General features: G+C 60.0%; 1 protein-coding gene and 1 long non-coding RNA gene across 2 annotated transcripts; one reads left to right on the forward strand and one right to left on the reverse strand.

Annotated features, from left to right (window-relative positions):
* Positions 1-1,741: 1,741 nt before the first annotated feature.
* Positions 1,742-19,305, forward strand: EHD2 (EH domain containing 2). Its single transcript, XM_030298021.1, is given in 11 exon segments — positions 1,742-1,846; positions 3,843-4,312; positions 5,058-5,155; positions 9,535-9,699; positions 9,702-9,719; positions 9,722-9,852; positions 9,854-9,914; positions 9,917-9,944; position 9,977; positions 14,313-14,477; positions 17,451-19,305. Coding segments are annotated over 10 exon segments (1,623 nt in total). The 5' UTR covers positions 1,742-1,846; positions 3,843-3,908; the 3' UTR covers positions 18,003-19,305.
* On the reverse strand, positions 9,007-9,619 carry LOC115502540. The gene is made up of 2 exons (XR_003965123.1): positions 9,529-9,619; positions 9,007-9,226 (listed from the first exon to the last, which is right to left on the reverse strand). It is a non-coding gene; the product is annotated as an uncharacterized LOC115502540 (long non-coding RNA).
* Positions 19,306-20,648: the final 1,343 nt, after the last annotated feature.

The following is a 20,648-nucleotide window of genomic DNA, read 5'->3' on the forward strand; positions in this document are numbered from 1 at the left end:
AAGGCCTTCCCAAGAGGACCGTGCCGGAACCAGAGCCCCCCACCCGCGGGGGGAGGAGATCAAAACTGGTCTCAGCTCCTGCAAAGTTAGCCCCCCGGGGACCACACTTCACTTGCTCCCAGATCCCAGAAGGAGCAGAAGAGGCTCGGTGGGTGCCTGTGGCGTCTCCTTTTCCACAGCTGAAGCATCTGGAAAAAGACAGAGGCCCAGAACACCTCCCTCGGGGTCCAAGACGCCCCAAAGCTCATCACTAACTCCCAGCCTTGCTGGCCTCCTTCTCCAACTGTTGTTGTTTTTAATGTAATTGTGGTAAAACATGCATAATGTGAAATTTACCAGTTTAACAGTTTCCGGGTTTTTTCTTTTCTTTTCTTTTTTGCCGCGTATTTATTTTTGAGAGACAGAGCGTGAGCAGGGGAGGGGCAGAGAGAAAGGGAGACACAGAATCCGAAGCAGGCTCTGAGCTGTCAGCCCAGAGCCCGACACGGGGCTCGAACTCACAGAGTTGTGAGATCATGCCCTGAGCCGAAATCAAGAGTCGGTGGCTCCACGGACTGAGCCCCCCCCCGGGCGCCGCACTCTGTGCTTTTTGATCTCACTTCTCTGGGACTCGACGGTCTCATCTGTCAAATGGGGCTGGCAATACCCACTCCTCCCAGGAAATGCTCGGGAATAGTGAAAGATTAACTCAACAGACGTTTACTGAGTCCGTGTGGTGTTTCGGGCCCTGTGCTAACCTGGGGACACGGCAGGAGGCCACCCAGTGGGAAATCCCTGGCGCTTGTGTTCTTGCCAGGGAGACAGCGACTTAAGCAGGGAAATGCAGAATGTGCAGAGTGGGAGTAAGAGCCGTGGAGAAGATAAAGCAATGATAATGCATTCAACAGGGAGCCCAGGGAGGGCTTCTCTGAGGAGGGGACATCTGAGCACAGATACGAATGAGGGGAGGGAGCGAGCTGTCAGGATCCCTGCGGGGAGAGCGTTTCAAGTGGTGGGGAAAGCAAGTGCAAAGGCCCTGAGGTGAGAGGGCCGTCGGTGTGTTTGAGGAGCACCGAAGAAGCCAGTGTGGCAGGAGCAGAGTGAGTGGGGCGGTGAGGGAGGGAGGTGAGGGCAGAGGGAAGGGGCAGATCGCGAAGGGCGCTGGTAAATTGTAGGCAAACTATGACCCGTTGTATATAACACTGTGAATTCCTGATTATAAAAAGGTCCGACGAATACAGACGTTTACAAAGTATTCAACGTTCAGTGGTTAAAAGAGAAGGGTTAAGGAATTATCAAGTGGGTATGTTTTATTTGTTTTTGAGGGAGGGAGAGAGAGAGCGCGCGCGCAAGCGGGGCAGGGGTAAGGGGGGGGGGGGACAGGGGATCCGAAGCGGGCTCTGCACGGACAGCAGCCAGCCCCATGCGTGAGATCACGACCTGCGCCGAGGGGGAGGCTCACCCGACCGAGCCACCCACGTGGCCCGCTGCTGTCGTTGTTGTTGGTCGTATTAATACTAGTATTCCCATATGAAGAGGAGGGACAGACCCGGGCGTGAGTGGCCCGGCGTCGGAGGCGGAACGGATTTTGAGCCCAGGGTCAGAAGTCCCGCTCTGACACCCGAGAAGCCGCCCGGCCATTCCGCCACCAGGGGGCGCCAGAGGCCGGGCTCCCGGTTTGGGGAGGGGGGGCGCCTGGTCCCGCCCCCCCCCCGCCCCTCCCTTCTCTCCTCCCCGCTCCGGGCCCCACCCGGCTCAGACGGCTCCGGACGGGACCTCGAGCACAGGCCGCTCCCCGGGCGCCTCGGATCCCCGCGGGACCCCCCCCCCCCATCCAGCCCGGTGCCGCCGCCTGCGCGCCCCATCGGTGAGTGGCCCCCGACCGCAGCTGTCGCTTCCCAGCTCCCTCCCACGGAGCCTAGGAGCCTGACCTGGCCCCGGATGGTTCCCCTGCTGCCCTAAGACCCTCCGCGCTCCCCGGTGTGTGTAACGGTGGCCTCGATGTCCCCAGTGCCACCCCTCCAAGAAACCTGGTCTCCCCGACTCCCTCCAGCTCCCTCCTTCCAGTCTGTAACAGTGCCCCCTGCCCTCCTTACCCTTCCCCGTCGTGCTCAGTGTCCCCCACTCCCAACTCGCCTCCCCACCCTCTCAGCCAGAAGAGATCCCCTCCTTAGGATCTCCCTCTAGTGCCCTCACCCACTCCTCCCACTCGAGAGCTCCTCTCCTGCTTCTCCAACCCATGGCCTGTCCAGCCACCCCCAAATTGTCCCTCAGACCCCTCCCTGCCTGGGACACCGCCCAGGGCCCCCTCCCTCTGCCAACATCCCAGTTCCTGCCTCTCCTTTACCTCTCTGGTACTCTTTCCCTTTCTCTTTTCCTGTTCATTTATTTATCTCTTCTCCTTTGCGTATCATTGTGATTTTATGGATTTTAACATTTTTGATGGACAGTTACTTTTGATGCTCAAATCGGCCCATCTTTGGCCAGTGGGGGCTCCTTCAGGCTGGCCCCTGTGTCCCCGTGACACACCTTTGACACCCTGTGCCCCATCTTTGAGCACCTTCCCAGTACCTGACGCAGCTTCACTGATCCTTCCCTTGCCCCAGCCCTGGAAACAGCCATTTCTCCAAGGAGCCCTGTTTTTCGTTGTTTGGTTTTGTCTTGTTTTGCTTCGTTTTGCTTTTTAATGGCAAATGGTATCTGGAGACTCCAATCTGACCCAAAGCTGGTCCTGTGAAAAGATCAGTAAAATTATAAGCATCTACTGAGACTGATCGAGGAAAAAAAAGAAAAAAGAAAAAAGACACAAATGACTGATATCCGGCACGAAAGAGGGGGCAGCACTACAGATCCTACAGAGAATGAAAAGATAGTAAGGGAATATAGAGAACACAGTCTGGGTGCTGGGGGTGCTTGTTGCTGCTGGGTCGGTGATTCTGTCCTCCTGAGTTCTTAGACTTATGAGCGCAGGCTCTGAGGTCAGGTTGCCGGGAGTCCCAGACCGCGCACTTTCTAAGCAAGTGATTTGGGGCAACTTACTGCTGTCTTCGCGAGCGAGCCCGCTTTGTGAGTCAGAAATGTGGGGATAACAACAGCCCCATCTCACAATGTTGTTATGAAGATGAAACGAGTTAGAGCAGTGTCTGGAATGCAGTGATCGTAAATGTTATTATTCTTGTGATCCCCTGAGGTCTCTTGTACCTGAGTGCACCCTGGCAACTCCTCAGCCTTAGTTGCCACCCCTCCTGTGTCCAGCAACCTCCTCCACGTGTCTCCCAGCTCCCAGCCTTGGCACACACCATCCTCTCCGCCCGTTTTGCACCGTATCCTTGTTTTCCATGGAAGCGAGCAGCTCAACCGTCAGCTCAGCCAGAGTTTACCGACCCTGTGGTCAGTTCGCTGTGTCCCCCCTCCCTCTGCTGCCACTGCCCGGCATTTCCCAGGCATCACTGACTGCTTGGTGCCACGTCCTCCCCTCAATGGGGACTCTGAGTGGGTACGGGCCAGTCTCAGTCCTGTTTCTGGATCCATAGCTCCTGACCCATGGTTTCAGTGAAAGTGTGTGAACTGATGGAAGGGAGGGAAGGGAGGAAGGAAAGAATGAACAGCGGGTGGAGGAATACATTTCTTCCAGGCAGCTTCCGCAGCCTTCCCTTTGTCCATCCCTCGGTCCCCATCCAATCCTGCTTCCACTGGTAACCTCGTTCTCTTCCTCCTGCCTCCTCCGTGAACCATCACGTCCTGCCCTCCACCATCAGTGCTCATCTCCCACCCTCCTCCACCCACTCCACCTTCCGGCCCCCTTCCCCCTCTCCCCCCTCCACCAGGCAGCCCCCCGTCAACACCCTTTCCTCTTCCCGCAGGCCACTCCCCCCCCCCCGGCCCTGCACGGCTCCCTCGGCAAGCCCAGTGGGCAGTGCTCGGCCACCATGTTCAGCTGGCTAAAGCGGAGCGGGGCGCGGGGCCAGCAGCCCGAGGCCATCCGCACGGTGACCTCATCGCTCAAGGAGCTGTACCGCACCAAACTGCTGCCCCTTGAGGAACACTATCGATTCGGGGCCTTCCACTCGCCGGCCCTGGAGGACGCCGATTTCGACGGCAAGCCCATGGTGCTGGTGGCCGGCCAGTACAGCACGGGCAAGACCAGCTTCATCCAGTACCTGCTGGAACAGGAGGTGCCGGGCTCCCGCGTGGGGCCCGAGCCGACCACCGACTGCTTTGTGGCCGTCATGCACGGGGACACGGAGGGCACCGTGCCGGGCAACGCCCTCGTGGTTGACCCGGACAAGCCATTCCGCAAGCTCAACCCTTTTGGGAACACCTTCCTCAATAGGTAGGCACTTTGAGACGCAGGGGGGCAACTTCCTGTCCCCGGCGCCTCCGTCCCTGCCCTGCACGCGTTGCTTTCTTTTCAGCCCCAATTCCCTTCTCTCTTCCAGATCCTCCCCGCTTCCTGCCTCTGCTCTTCCCTCTAGGGCCCATGGAGCCAGCTTGCCTGGGTCCGACTCCTTTCTAGCTGGGCGGCTCTGGGCAAATGACTTAACCTCTCTGTACCTCTCTTAGCCTCATCTGGGACATGGGGGTAACCACGGTCCCCGCTCACACACGAGGTGCTTAGGACAGTACCTGGCACAAAGTAAGTGCTCAGCGAACGTCAGCTCTGATTTCTTTTGTTTTTTTTTTTTAATTTTTTACTGTTTGTTCTCGAGAGGGAGGGAGAGAGTGGGCGTGTGAACAGGGGAGGGTCAGAGAGAGGGGGAGACACAGAATCCGGAGCGGGCGCCAGGCTCCGAGCCGGCAGCACAGAGCCCGACGCGGGGCTCGAACCCACAGACTGTGAGCTCACGACCTGAGCCGAAGTCGGACGCTCAACCGACTGAGCCACCCAGGCGCCCCTGATTTTTCTTTTTTTTTTTTCTTAAGTGTTATTTATTCTCTGTCCTGATCTTCCTTTTCTCTTTCGAGATTCTTCCTGCCCTCTGCCTCATTCACCCTCTGTGGAGCCCTCGTCTGCCTTCTTCTGTGGCCTCTCCTCCTGCCTCTCCCCGCGTTGACCCCTGCCTCCCCCTCTGCCTCAGGTTCATGTGTGCCCAGCTGCCCAATCAGGTCCTGGAGAGCATTAGTATCATCGACACCCCGGGCATCCTGTCAGGCACCAAACAGAGAGTGAGCCGTGGTGAGTGGGGCCGGACGACTGAGCCTGAGGGAGGAGGCGGCCCGGCCTCTGCTGGGACATGGGCCCGCGTCAGCTGGCCCCAGCCGCCGGGCAGCAGAAGGGAACCCATGGGAGGCTGCGATTCCTCCGTGTCTCTGCACGTTGAGGGCACCGGGGAGGCGTGTGCGTGAACACGGGGGGAGCAGGGTGCAGCCCGTGTCTGGGCTGGTCGGGAGGATGGAGAGGGAGTGATCGAGAGAGACAGAGGGAGGTACACCAAGTCAGAGACAAAGATCTGAGCGTCCGGCAGCCTTACCGAGAGACAGGAGGCCCAGAGAGGAGGCAGAGGCCGGGCAGGGAGGCCCTGGGCGTGCCCCCCCCCGCCCCCCCGCCCCCAGGCACGCTCCTGGCTTCTCCGTCTGGGCCGCAGATGGGGCTGAGCAGGGGTTGGGAGGGGGAATCTGGGCGCCGGCCAAGGCCCGGCCTGGAATTTATAAACAGCTGTGCAGGGGGAGCAGCGGGGGGTGAATTCCAGCGGGGGCCCCGGGGGAGCCGGCCCCCCCACCCCAGCCCAGCCAGCTCAGCCTCTGCGCCCCCTCGCCAGCCCCCCCACAGTTGCTGTCCCGCGCCCGCCTGGCCTCAGGGGCCCGGGACTGGGGCAAAGGAGGCCGCCTTGTGGGGCAGAGGGGATGGGAGGCTGGGCTGCGGGGCAGGGCGAGGGCGAGGAGGGTCACGGCGTCCCTGGCCGCTGCCCAGCGGGCGCGCGTCCCCTTGGGAAAGAGGCAGGGGGCAGCTGCAGAACCGATCAGAGGGCGGGCTGGCAGCCAGCCTGAGGGGGGAGGCAAGAGGCTGGGCTGAGGGTTCCTGGGGCGCTGCCTCCTGGGGCTGGGCCTGGGAGAGAGGGAGGGGTGCCGGGTGGGGGCTGAAGGGAGAGAGTAGGGGTCTCCTTCCCTGGCAGGATGGGTAGAGGAAGAGGAGGTCTGTCTGTGGGGGGGGGGGGTCTGGGAGTCTGTGCCTCTGATTGTAGCTGGATGTGACTTCGTGGGGCGCATCGGCGGGAAGCGTGTATATAATATCCGGGGACACACGTGTGTGACCGTAGCATCGTGGAGACTCTGGTGGGGGGTTCGAATCCGGGCTCTGATATTTGTAATTGTTTTTAAGTTTATTTACTTATTTTGGAGAGAGAGAGGGAGAGAGAGAGCGCGCGCGCACGAGCGGGGGAGGGGCAGAGAGAGCGGGAGAGAGACAGAATCCCAAGCGGCCTGGGTACTGTGAGCGCGGAGCCTGATGGCGGGGCTCGAACCCCCGAACCTTGAGATCATGACCCGAGCTGAAACCAAGAGCCTGCCGCTCCGTCGACTGAGCCACCCGGGCGCCCCGGGGCTTTGCTGGTTTTAGCCCGTGCCCTCGGGGCAAGCCACTTGACCGCTCCCTGCCTCAGTCTCCCCATCTGTAAAATGGGAATGATAACAGTATCGGCCTCCCTAGGCTGCACAGGGGGTTAAAATTAAGGGTCAGACCCTGCCAGGAACTTCGGTGTGTGCACACAGTAGGCGCCGTGGGCGTGCTGAGCACGGTGTACCTGCGTTGAGGGCCACAGCCGGCCGGACACCCCCGGGTGCTCTCTGCCACGTCTCTTGTTCCCACGCTGACTCAGTCTCCCTCCCTCCCTCCCGCCCCGCATGAGACACACTTTCCAAATCCTAGCCTGTGTGTGTGTGTGTGTGTGTGTGTGTGTGTAGCCACTGGGGACGGAGGGAGCCCCAGACGCCGTCCCTCTGGTTACCCGGCCCTTCCTCCCCCACAACAGTGTCGCCCCCCCCCCACCCGGTCCAGTCCCCAGGGGCCACAGGGGACCTGCTTCCTCCTTGGAGCGCCCAACACCAGCCCCTCGGGGGAGCATAGGGACCCGTGCGGGCTCCTGCTCTGTGCCCCCTCCCTGCGTGCCCTGAGTAAATCCCGTCACCTCTCCGTGCCTCAGTTTCCTCCTCTGGAACATGGGGATCATAGGAGTGTCTGTCTCCCGAGGTTGTTTTGAAGACTCAAGGAGTCGAATCAGGGGGAGGACGAAGTGACGTCAGGGGAGTCAGCGGCGGGCTCCCTGCTCCTCCAGTTAACTCCTTCCTCGTCCCCCAGGTCGCCGTTAGGTCCCCTCCTCTGAGAAGCCCTCTCTGACCAACCCCCCCCCCCCAGTCTGGGTCAGGTGCTCGCCGCTGGGCTCCCCCAGCCCATCCTGACCACTCTGGGCCTGTCCTCGGTGGACCATGAACCCGATGAGAACAGGACTGGCACTGCCCTGGGGTGGTTCCTAAATGACACACCCACGGCGTCCTGTGTGCGTCGCAACTAAGACTCCTCGAGCACTTGCCATGTTCCCAGGCTGTTGGTTTTTGTTTTTTTGTTTTTTTTTTTTTACCCATTTAATCGAGGTGTAGTTTACATGCCTGAAGCTACTTCTTTGAAACAGGCACTGTTTTAGGCTCTTATTTTTAATTAAAAAAAAAATTGTAACATTTATTTTTGGGAGAGAGAGAGAGAGAGACAGAGCACAAGCAGGGGAGGGGTAGAAAAAGACGGAGACACTGAAGGAGGCTCCAGGCTCTGAACTGTCAGCACGGGGCCCGACGCGGGGCTCGAACCCACAGATCATGACCTGAGTCGAAGTTGGACGCTTAACCGACTGAACCACCCAGGTGCCCCTTGATTTTTTATTTTTTTTTAATTTTTTAAAAATTTATTTTAATTTAAAAAAGGTGTTTTTTTTTTAATGTTTATTTATTGTTGAGACAGAGACAGAGTGTGAACAGGGGTGGGGCAGAGAGAGAGGGAGACACAGAATCCGAAGCAGGCTCCAGGCTCTGAGCTGTCGGCACAGAGCCCGACGCAGGGCTCGAACCCATGAACCGCGAGACCATGACCTGATCTGAAGTCGGACGCTTAACCGACTGAGCCACCCAGGTGCCCCTGGATTTTCTATTTTTTAAAAGATTTATTTTTTTATTTAGAGAGCGAGTGTGCACAAGCAGGGGAAGGGCAGAGAGAGAGAGAGAGAGAGAGAGAGAGAGAGAGAATCCGAAGCAGGCTCCACAATGTCAGCACAGAGCCCCAAGCGGGACCCGATCTCACGAACCATAAGATCATTACCTGAGCTGAATTCAAGAGTCGGACACTTAACTGACTGAACCACCCAGGTGCCCCCCCCTTTTTTTTAAGAGAGAGAGAGAGACAGTGAGGGAGGGGCAGAGGGAGAGAGAGAGAGAAAGAGAGAGAGAGATCAGCACGGGAGCCCAAACTGGAGCTTGATCCCATGACCCTGGGCTCATGACCTGAGCCCAGATCAAGAATCAGATGCTCAACGGACTGAGCCACCCGGGCGCCCCTTCGGCTCTTTATGTATATTGGCTCGTTTCTATTCCCTTGTCCTCACCGCAGTCCGACAGGTTATGTTCTGTCACGACTTCCATTTTACAGAAGAGGACACGCAAGTTCAGAGAGGTTTCCTACTCGCTTAAGGTCACACAGCTGGGGGTGGGGTGGGGGGCAGAGTCGGGATTCAAACCCAGGTCTTCCTGGCTGCCACGTCAGGGGGTTGCCAACACTCCTCGCTGCTCTCCTGAGCATCGCCGTTTGAGTGAACAAGCGAGCAGCAGAAGAGTGAACAGTGTGAAAGAAACGAGTGAATGAGGAAGGAAGGAAGGAAGGAAGGAAGGAAGGAAGGAAGGAAGGAAGGAATACAGGAACCAGTTATCGAGCCAGATACTCCACGAAAGGCACTTGTCTCTGTGGCATCCCTGGTGCCCAGGATAGAGCCTGGCACACAGAAGAGCTGTAAATACTGTTTACATTACAGAGATGTAAATACTGTTAAATAAACTCAAAATATTTACCATCTGTTCTAGCAAAAGCATAGCCAGAGCCAACGTGAACTCTTCGGTGGCTGGATTGTGGGGAGATCCAGAAGTCCGAGGACGGGGCTGGGGTGATGGTGGCACTTGGGAGACTCGCGGAGGGGTGGGGGGTGTCATAGAAGCACGGAGAGTCTGTTAAGAAACACTTCAGTATTTTGACAACCTATACGTCTGGATCGGCCTAAGGAATGAATGAAAAGGGGGTAGGTGATCAGTCCTCTGTAGCCAGATGGCCCGAGGGGCTGGGGGCTGGGGTCAGAGTGATGGAGAAATTCTGGGGGCTGGGGGGGGGGGCAGAGGAGCGGGATGCACTTGGGGGCCTGGGCGGTTTCTCAGAGAAGGTTTTTGAAAGTCAACAACCTGAACGTCCGTACAGTCCGCTATCAATCCAAAGGCGCGGATGCTTCAGAAAGGCTGGAGGGCAGGGGAGGAGGTGGGGGGGGGTGGCTGACCTCTGCCCTTCGCGCCCCTTGTGCTCCGTACCCCCAGGCTACGACTTCCCGGCGGTGCTGCGCTGGTTCGCGGAGCGCGTGGACCTCATCATCCTGCTCTTCGACGCGCACAAGCTAGAGATCTCGGACGAGTTCTCGGAGGCCATCGGCGCCCTCCGGGGCCACGAGGACAAGATCCGCGTGGTGCTCAACAAGGCGGACATGGGGAGACCCAGCAGCTGATGCCGTCTACGGGGCGCTCATGTGGGCGCTGGGCAAGGTGGTGGGCACGCCCGAGGTGCTGCGCGTCTACATCGTCTCCTTCTGGGTCCCGCCCCGCCTGTTGCCCGACAACCGGCGCCTCTTCGATTTGGAGGGAGCAGGATCTGTTCCGGGACATCCAGGGCCTGCCGCGCCACGCCGCCCTGCGCAAGCTCAACGCCTGGTGAAGAGTGCCCGGCTGGTGCGGTGACCGCGCTGCGGGTGGACTGGGGGGGTAGCGTTGGCCGGAGGCGGGGACGGCCCGTCCGTTCCTCTTGGGCTGCCAGTCTCCGACTTCTCGAGCTCTTCCGATTGGTTTAGTTCTCTGGTCTAACAGATTCCTCCATGGCTGGGTCATTGTGGCACAAGGTGGCGTGGCCCTCCCCCCGCACCCCCTAGCGGTCCACAGCCTCTCCACCCACCTCCGCGCCGCTTTTCCTCTCCGCCCTCCTCTTGCGCTCCCTTCCTGTCATTCGTTGCACTTCACGCGGTCCTCCTGGCTCTGACCTCAGGGCCTTTGCACCTACCGTTCTCGGTAGGTTACTCGGTAGGTAGCCCGTTACCGGGCTCTGGAAACCCCCCCCCCCCCCACTCCTCGCCCCTCTCCTACCTGGCCGTCCGCTTGGCGCACTCCTCACCTCCAACGAGACTTTGCTTAACCTGCTCAGGAAAGCTGCCTTGCCCGCCCTCCGTTTTTAGAACTCCCCCGCGCCCGTCTTGCTTGAAGCCTTGCTGTAGTTTTCTTCACGGCGGTCATGACTGCCTTGCGTTCTGCGTACTTTGGAGTCTCTGGGTTCACTGCCTGCCTCCGCCTGCCTTTAAGCCCCACAGAATCAGAGATGTCTGAATTTGTTCACCGCCGTGTCCCCGGCGCCTGGAACAGAGTTGGTGCTCAGTCAATACTTACTGAACAGAGGGCATTTGAACAGACACTCTTCTTCAGCCACACCCCCCTGTGCCTGGCCCTGTGTTGGGCGGTACTGAGGATCCGCAGCAGTTCAGGGGAGGAGACAGCCCCAGCCCCAGACAGTGATGACGCAGCGCAGCGTGGACAGGGCTACCCGTCCTGGGGAGCTGGGGGGGAGGGGGGGCAGGGGCAGGGGGCTTCTTGGAGGAGACTGCGTCTGACTGCAAACCAGAGGGTAGGAGGCGAATTCTAGACAGTGGGACAAGCCGAGTGCCTGGACCGGAGATCAGCACATGGCCAGTTCAGAGAGAGGGCAAGATGGCAGTGTTGCACCCGGTGTAGACAGCGCAAGGAACTGAATCCGAGGCTGGGGAGGTGGGGTGGGGAGTCAGACCACCCAGGGCTGTGGCCTAGAAGCTGCGCGCGTCCTGGCAAGTTGGGCGGGGGGGGGGGGGGGGTTGCTGGGGAGCCATGGAAGGGTTCGGAGCACAGGAGGGACGGAGTCCTACTCGGGCTACCTTCTAGCGGGTGGATTCAAGGGCCGTGAGACTGGGGCCAGAGACCAGGAAGGAGGCTGGGGACCGAGGAACGGGGAGGAGGCTGGATCAGAACAGGGCCTCGGGAGGGGGAGGAGAGCACTGGTTTGAGAGCGATCTGGGAGGCCAAATGGAACATTCTTAGGGGAGGCTGCCAGGGAGGAGGTGGGGCAGGCAGGAAGCTGGGCAGGCAGGGAGGCCTGGAAGGTTGTGAGAGGTGGAGAGCCCGAGGTGGTGGTTGCAGGAGCGGCAGAGAGGGGGTGAGTCAGGGCCCCCACCCCCACCCCCACCCCAGGAATCCTCCTTGGGAGGGCGTGGCCCAGCGGGTGCCTCCAAGCCTTCGGGATCCACCTTTCTCTCCTCCCCCATCCGGGCCCTGGACTGTCTCTGTGTCCCCGTCCCTGCCTCCTCTCTCTGTCCGTCTCTCCCCCCGCCCTCGTTCTAGCTCTCCCTCTCCGTCCTCCTCCGCCCCTCTCTCGGTCCCCGCTCTGCCTCGCCCTCCTGCCCCACGGACCCCTGTCCCCGGGGCCCCTCGGGGAAGCGGACGACGGGACAGCGGCGGGGAGCCGGGGCCCGGGACCGTGGGACAGAGGGGCGGGGTCGGGCCGGACACCTGGTGCCCCCGCCAGGCGGGGGGGCGGCTCCGGAAACCCGGACAAACCCCGGAGCCCGGGACCCGCGCCCCGGCCCAGCCCGCCCTCCCACCTTATCTCTTCCTGGCACCTTCCCCCGCTTCCTCTCTGGAAAAGCCATCAGCGCCCTCCCGCCTTGCCTCTTCTGGGTCCCCGAGGAGCCGCCCTCGGCCCCGCCCCCTCGCCCCCATTGGCCCGCCCTCGCAGGCCCCGCCCACCCGCTTGACCACACCCCCGCCCCGATTGGCCCCCTCGGACCTACGGCCCTCTCCTTCGCTTTCCTCCCGCGGAGCCGTCTGTGGCTCCCCAGTGCCGCTCACACAGGGTCCCTCAGTGACCGAGCCTCGCCAGCCCCGCCTCTACGCCGTGTCCCCCACTCCTTCCCCGTGTCCGATGCCGCCAGACTGGGTCCGGCCATCAGACGACAGCCCACACCATTCACCTCTCCACGCGCTTCCCCCCAACAGTACGGGGCCTTTCTGGACTCCGGGTAACTACCCCTCGGTGCCGTTCGGTTTCCCCGTCTGTATCGTATCGAGTCACCTGGCTCTGCCCTTTGGTGGAAGCGATCGCTGCTCGAAGGGGGCGAGTTCCCTGTTCTGATACTTGAGGCCGAGGTCTTGGGAGGGTCTGATTCTAAAGGGCCCAAGGGGCCCTGAGCCTTCTTCCCAAGCTTCTCTGCGGCGACTCAGTGACGTTCGTTCGACAGACAGCCACCGAGCACCTACAACGTGCTTCCGCACTTTTCCAGGCCCCCCGGGGTTACAGCACCAGATGGGGTTACATCTGGATCAACCAGACGACGTTTGTTTTCTTGTACAATCACGTCTCGGTGGGGAAGTGGACCTTAAACAAATGAGTCGATAGTAGCTTATGCGATAAGGACCGCGGAGGAAAATGAAGCAGAGGAAAGGAGATTGGTGAGGGACTGGTTTTAGGGAGGTCAGGGAGGGCCTCCCTGAGGAGGTGCTACTGAGCAGAGACCTGAATGAAGGAGGGAAAGAGTGGAGGTGTGGGGGAGGCCCTACCGGGCGGAGGGACCAGGAAGTGCAAAGGCCCTGGGGCAGGAACGGGCTTGAACAAGGAGCCCAGGGTGGCTGGAGGAGACAGAGTGGTGGAGGTCATGAGGATTCAGAGCCAGCCAGGGGCCGCCAAAATTGTTAGCATTCTAAACCTATGATTCACGAAGAGAACTTGAAAACCAGTGTTCTCCGTTGAACAGTTGAGACCATCTCATGGCGGAGCATTTAAGCCCAGTTAAACGTGTCCCCTCCCGTCCCGGATCCCACCCATCAGCTCCCAGGGCATCTTCCCTGGAGGCAGCCCCCCGTGAGGAGTCACTTGTGTCTTTTTCCAGAGGTATTCTATTTTTTATTTAAGCATTTGCAGTTAATTACTGAGCTTCCTGTTAAAAACTGGGAATGTTCATTCCTCCGCCCTCCTTGTTTGTTTTTTGATAACTTACGAGATTGGAGATCAGAAGGTTCCCAAGTTCATTGCTTTCCTCCGCAACTATTTCTTGAGTGCTTTCTGTGCGCGTTGTGCCCGTGCTGGGGACAGAGGGAATAGATAAGGTCCCAGCCCTCCTGGAACTCACATTCTGATGGTAGGAGACAGAGTAAGCAAACCACCAGATAAGCAGAATAACGATAAGGTGCAATAAACATTGTGGGGGCGGGGGCGGGGAGTGAAGTTAGAAAAGAATTGGATGGTGGTAGTTGGGGCACCTGCTACTCATAAGATGGCCTCTGGGAGGAGGGTGGCATCGGAAAGGAAGTGAGGGACCCAGCTTGGGGAGATCGGGGCGAATTGCAGGCAGAGAGCGGCATGTGCAAAGGCCCTGTGGTCAGGGAAAGATGGGCATGCTGGCCACAAGGAAGGCCGGTGAGGAAACTGACACGGTGAGTTTGGTCAGGGCGTGGGAGAGGATGTCGGATGAAACACCAGCGGCCAAAATCATGGAGAGCCGTGGTTCTCAAAGCTTTCAGTCACAGGAGCTCATGACACTCTTAAAAATGACTGAGGGCCCCAAAGAGTTTGTAGGCACATGGGCTGCGTGGAGAAGGGATTGTAGGGGCAGGAGAAGCCGGGAGGCCAGGGGGATGCCTGCTGTGTCTCCGCGGGGGAGAGATGCCGACAGGTGCCATGGGGGCGGTGGCACCCGAGGTGGAGAGAAGCAGTGAAAGCAGAGGGGACGGACGCAGGAGGCAAGAGCTCGTGAATCGGAAGCTCTGGGGACGCCTGGGTGGCCCCGTCAGTTGAGCGTCCGACTCTCGATTTGGGTTCAGGTCGTGATCTCACGGTGCGTGAGTTCGAGCCCCGCATCGGGCTCTGCGCCGGCAGCGTGGAGCCTGCTTGGGATTCTCTCTCCCTCTCTCTCTCTCTCTCTGCCCCTCCCAGCTCTCCCTCTCTCAAAATAAATAAATAATGTTAAAAAAATAAAGAAAGAAGCCGTAGGTCGGGGGCCCGGCGGGCTCAGGCAGGCACTCTCTTCCCGCAGGTACACGCGTACATCATCAGCTACTTGAAGAAGGAGATGCCTTCCGTGTTTGGCAAGGAGAACAAGAAGAAGCAGTTAATCCTCAAGTTGCCCGTCATCTTTGCGAAGATTCAGCTGGAGCATCACATATCGCCCGGTGACTTTCCCGACTGCCAGAAAATGCAGGTGGGAGGTCGCCCAGGAGCGGGGCAGAAGGGGACAGCTTTTGGCTTCGGGGGTGGGGGCCTCGAAAACCGGAGGGATGGAAGGCAGGTTCCGGAGAACGCCCCCCTGCGCGCGGTTCCGTAAGAGCGTGGTTTTGTGCGTTAGGACGAGACAAGAGAAAACCGCAAATAACTGGTGTAGTTAGGGTGGAAGTTGGCTTCTCTCCGTAAAGTCCTAGAAGGTGGCCCAGGGCTGGTTTGGTGCTTTACAGAGCCGGGGACCCTGTCCCCTTCTTAGTTGTCCTCCATGTCTGGCTTCCGGTTCCGAGAACCCCACATGGTACAGAATGGCTGTCGAAACTCCAGCCGTTTCATCTGCATTCCAGTCAGCAAGAAGAGGTGAGGGAGAAGGGAGGGAAAGATAATGATACAGTCTCTCTCTCTCTCTTTTCTTTTTAAGATTTTATTTTTTTTTTATTTTTTTTTTTCAACGTTTATTTATTTTTGGGACAGAGAGAGACAGAGCATGAACGGGGGAGGGGCAGAGAGAGAGGGAGACACAGAATCGGAAACAGGCTCCAGGCTCTGAGCCATCAGCCCAGAGCCCGACGCGGGGCTCGAACTCCCGGACCGCGAGATCGTGACCTGGCTGAAGTCGGACGCTCAACCGACTGCGCCACCCAGGCGCCCCTAAGATTTTATTTTTAAGTAGTCTCTGCACCTGGTGTGGGGCTTGACCTCAACCCCAAGAGCGATCAAGAGTCACATGCTGTATGGACTGAGCCAGCCAGGCACGCCTACGCTCTCTTTAAGGATTTTTTTCTAGAACAGTGCCATCCAATAGCACCTTCTACCATGTTGGAAATGTTCTACGTTGTGCCGTCCAATATGGTAGCTGCTGGCCCCATTGAAACGGAAAGTTTAGGTTTTATTTAATTTTAACTAACTTAATATTCTTTAATGTTTATTTTGAGAGAGAGCGAGAGAGAGCGGGGGAAGGGCAAAGAGGGAGGGAGGCACAGAATCTAAAGCAAGTGCCAGGCTGTCGGCACCGAGCCCAACGCGGGGCTCGAACTCACGCACCGCGAGGTCATGCCCTGAGTCGAAGTCGGGCGCTTCACCGACTGAGCCACCCAGGCGCCCCTAAATTTATTTGTTTTTTATTTATTTTGAGAGAGAGGGAGAGAGAATCCTAAGCAGGCTGTACGCTGTCTGAGCCACCCATGCACCCCCCCCCCACCCCGGGGCCCCTTAACCAGTTTAAATTTAAATAAGCAGAGGTAACTACCGTCTTTTGGAACAGGCGATTCTAGGGTCGTGGATGCAACGCGTGCTGGTATCCAATTGGCCAGAACCTAGTCATGTGACCACAGCTGGCTGCAAGCTGGGAAATGTAGTCTTTCCTCTAGGGGGCCTGCTGCCCAAGGGATGCCAGTAGTGAGGAAGAAGGGGCAAATGAATACTGGGGCTCCCCGGGCATGTCCAGGCCTAGGATTAACCAGCGTTGGGGAGATCCCTGGGTCCGGGTGCCGTGCCCTGGGGTGGATGATGAACTGCTGATGAACCTGGGGACAGAGGTCCGGGCTCAGGCCTGGAGGTGGGGACTAGCTCACCCCGCCCCCTTCCCCTGGCCCGGCCCGGAGCCTCCGTCTGGAGACTGCATTAGGCTGACACTCAAAGCCCGTGCCCTTTGGGTCTGAGATGTTTGCTCACCCAAGCCCCTGAGGGCATTTCGTTCTGGCCGCTTGCAACCTCCGAGAGTCTGGGCAAGTCCCCTTTTCTGAGCCTCGGTTTCTTCCACTGGAAAATGGGCACGGTGACAGCGCTTATCTATTGCTGGGGGTGCGGAACCGGCCAGGGCTTGCAGCCCCCTGGGTACAGCGTGTGGCGGGGAGTTTGGGCTACATCGAGGTCTCGGCCGACCTCAGCGCTGCTGACATTGGGGGCCAGAGCGTTCGTGGTCGGGGGTGTCCCGTGCTTACTGCACGTCAGTAGCAACCCCCCACCCCCGCCCCCAGCTGTAACGATCAAAAACGTCTCTGGATCTTGCCAACTGTCCGCAGGGGAAGGGCAACGTCACCCCTGGCTGCGAACCAGAACCGCTGGGCTAGATGCACAGCAGCTGTTAGTTATGTTAGCATGTCTTGAACACCTTATCCAGATGAATCGACTCCCCAAATGAGGGGAGTGCTAATGTTAGGGTTCCGTTTTTACAAATCTGGAAACCGAGGCCCGGAGAGGTGGAGTCACTCGTCCGAGGACACGCAGCTCCTAAGGGGCAGAACCGGGTTGGAACCTGGGCCTCCTGGCCCTGGGGCCCGGGCCCCTACCCCTCTATGTCCAGATCAGCGGGCCTCTCCACCTTGGCTCCGGAAATGACGGTGGTGCCATGAAATGGATCGGTCTTTGCTGCGACTCTCCTGGTGCAGGTGACTTCGAGCTACCACGTGGGAAGGAGCAGGACCGCAAATCCACCCCCACGGCTGCTGTAGCACACCCTGACTTCTTGGGGGAGGAGGGGGTCCCAGGACCTCCCAGCGATCTGGCCACCTCGGACCTAACCTCCGAACTTGGCAGCGAGTTTCTGAGAAGCGGGTTAACAGAGCCAACCGAGCAGTGGGAACTGAATTTTCTTAGCCTGCAGAACGGTGGGGGTGCTGGGTGGCAGCAGCTAGGGGTGCCACGGACGGTGGGCAGACCCAGGGGTGCGCTGAGTCATCGGAGGGGCCCCCCCAGCCCCCCTACCGTCCAGTGATTCTGGGGGTACGCCTGACACGGGGAGGGGGGGAGGGCCTCCGGGACCCCGCTGCCCAAGTGTCTTCTGAGGGGTGATGCCCTAGTGGGACGCGTGGCACACGTATCTGAATTCTTATGCAGCATCCATTTGAGCTGCCCAAGTGTCCTGGTGACAGGTGGGGCTGGGGACCCGGGAGGATGATGTCCCCTGACTTCCCAGTATCCCCCCCCCCCCCATTTCTCCCCTTCCCCCCGACAGGAGCTGCTGATGGCTCACGACTTCACCAAATTCCACTCGTTGAAGCCGAAGCTGCTGGAGGCCCTTGACGAGATGCTGACCCACGACATCGCTAAGCTCATGCCCCTGCTGCGGCAGGAGGAGCTGGAGAACACCGAGGTGGGCGTGCAGGGCGGCGCTTTCGAGGGCACCCACATGGGCCCGTTCGTGGAGCGGGGGCCCGATGAGGCCCTGGAGGACGGCGAGGAGGGCTCGGACGACGAGGCCGAGTGGGTGGTGACCAAGGACAAGTCCAAGTACGACGAGATCTTCTACAACCTGGTGCCGGCCGACGGCAAGCTGAGCGGCACCAAGGCCAAGACCTGGATGGTGGGCACCAAGCTCCCCAACTCGGTGCTGGGGCGCATCTGGAAGCTGAGCGACGTCGACCGGGACGGCATGCTGGATGACGAGGAGTTCGCCCTGGCCAGCCACCTCATCGAGGCCAAGCTGGAGGGCCACGGGCTGCCCACCAACCTGCCCCGTCGTCTGGTGCCGCCCTCCAAGCGCCGTCACAAGGGCTCTGCAGAGTGAGCCGGCCACTGCCTGCAGGCCCTCCCTCCCACTCGCCCTGCTGTGGCTCCCCAGCTCCAGCTGGCTGCACGCACGCCCCTGCCCCAGCCTGCCACACGCGCTGCCTGCCCACCCTCCCAGCCGTAAGGATGGGGGTCTCTCCACCCGCCACCGCCGGACCGTGGGGACCAGGGGAGGGGCAAGGCTTCCCTGCCCGGCCTTTGCACCGCTACCCTCGCCTACACTTAGGCACATCACACCGACCTTAACACACGCACACAGACACACACACAGAGGCATCGATTCGATGGTGGGCCATTCAAGTATTTATTGAGCACCTACTATGTTTGAAGGCACAGAGCTTCCTCCAGGCCCTGGGGGTTACAGCAGAGAGCAGAACACATGGATCTGCCCTCAGGGGGGGGCTGACGTTCTCAGGACAGAGCACCTGCACTGTGACACAGACACACACGGGGCCCTAACCAGTCTGATCCCCGATTCTGGGCAGGAATCCTCGCCTCTCTCCATAGTTCCGTGGCCATTTGTTCGAAATAACCAAGGGAAAGTCCCCCTGGCCCCACTTCTTGACACCCAGACAAGGACAGCCACCCCCCCACCCCAATCATGTTCTCAGGCCTTGGGACCACGGGGAGCTCGGAGCGGGAGACCCAACCTCCTTCCTCAGACGGACCCCTCTTCAGCCCCTCCCCCCCGGTTCTAGCCACACCCCTTGCTTTAATAAGGATTCTTAGGCCACCGAAGAGCCCCTTGGATCCTGGCTTCACCCGTACCGTGCCCCCTTCGAGGTCTTTTTGCCCTCGGCCCACCTGCCCTGGTTTGAAAACTCAGCCTGCCCGCCCCCTCCCCCGGGCTGGTGGCCTGAATTTTAGGGTGACGGGGGGGGGGGGACTGCCCTCTCTGCCATCAGCCCGTATTTAAGTAGAGCCCCTACCAGATATAAAGGCCCCGGGGCTTTATTTTAGTCCCCGTTTCAAAGGGGGTGCGTGGGGGAGGGGGAGGGGCTCTTGGTGCTACAACCCTCCCTCCTCTTCCTTAAAAGGGCCGCTCCCTTCCCGCCTTCCCCCCCCACCTCCACCTTTCCGTGTCTTCACCTCAGACTAGTGCTTGGCCCTGGTGGGGGGACCCCACGGGAAAGATGGGGAAGGGTGACCTAGGTGGGGACGATGCCCCCCTCCAGGGTGCTCGCTGGGATTCCCCCCCCCCCTCCCCATTGCCCGTCCCCCGCCCCATGCCTGGGAGGGGCCCGGGAACCGAACAGCGAACGGCGTCCCCACAGAGCGAATAAAGTCAAGGCTTCTTTCCACGTGGGAGTCAGGCTGTCTTGGGACGGGTTGTGTGTGGGGGGGAAGGGGGATCGCTCTCCCCCCACTCCGAGCCCGGGGGAAGGAGAGCCCTGGGTGGGACTTGAGCGGGGGGGTGGGGGTGTCCCCTCCAAGGTCTCAGGGGCGGGGCGGGGCGGGAGGAGGCCGTGACTCAACTCAGCGGAGCCTGATGACTCAGGCCCCGGGCTGGGGGCCAGACCAACATATTTTCCGAAGAAAAGTGACTGTGGGGCCCTCCCTCCGGGACATCCCTCCCTCCCACCTCCCGCCGCGGGGGCCTGGGAACCAAGCCCCGGGGCGTGGGGCTGTGTGCGCGCGGGCTTGGGCACCTCCGCCCCTCCGCCCCGAGCGCCGGCGTGCAGAGCCTGGTACGCCCCTCGCGTCACGTAACGCCGGGGACACACGGGGTCCCGGAGGAGAGGCGGGGACGCTGCCCCCAAAGACCAGCCTGTGCGCGCGCCCGCGCGCTCACGCCCGGAGGACTCGGCTTTGGCTCCGCCGCAGACCCCGCGGGCTGAACCCCCGACACACGCCCAGACCACACCCACGGCGCCCGGGACACGCTGGCCGCGCGCTCCTCCCGCCCACGCACGCTCGCCCCGCTTTCGCGGCCCCCCAGCGCCCCCTGGCGGCCACACGGGAGCTGCGCGGGCTGCGCGCGGAGACCCCTGTGCGAGGCCCGCGGGCGGTCCCGGGCGCAGAGGCTCAGGGCCCCGAGGCAGGTCACCCTGCCCACGCCCAGCGCAAGGATCCAGTTGAACGCCGCCGTGCGGCCCCCGGCGGGGCGCCCTCCCTCTCTGTCCCTTCTTCCTTTTCCAGTCCCGAACGGCCCGTGTGAGGCTCTGAATCCCGAGGAACGGTTGCCAGCGCGCAAGGGCCTCCGAGCTTCCTTCCTTATTTGTAAACAGCAAAGATCAGTTGATGCTAAGACGAGGTCCCAGGGGGCGAGGCAGTAACAGTAGCTAATGTTTAGACGCCAGACGTGCGTTTAATGATCTCCTTTGGCCTCCTGAACAATTTATAAGGCAGATGTACCGTTATCCCTATTTCACAGATGAGGAAAGTGAGGCACAGCTAAGCAGCTTGTCCAAGATTAAGGATTCTGAGCCTGCTCCTCTTTTTATATATATTTTTAAACGTTTATTCATTTTTGAGAGACAGAGACAGAGCGTGAGCACGGGAGGGGCACAGAGAGAGGGAGGCACAGAAGCCAAAGCAGGCTCCAGGCTCTGAGCTGTCCGCACAGAGCCCCGTGCGGGTCTCGAACTCACCAACCTGGAGATCATGACCGGAGCCCGAGTCCAATGCTTAACTCGAGCCACCC

Source organism: Lynx canadensis, chromosome E2 (genome assembly GCF_007474595.2).
Source record: "Lynx canadensis isolate LIC74 chromosome E2, mLynCan4.pri.v2, whole genome shotgun sequence".
Classification (NCBI taxonomy): domain Eukaryota; kingdom Metazoa; phylum Chordata; class Mammalia; order Carnivora; family Felidae; genus Lynx; species Lynx canadensis.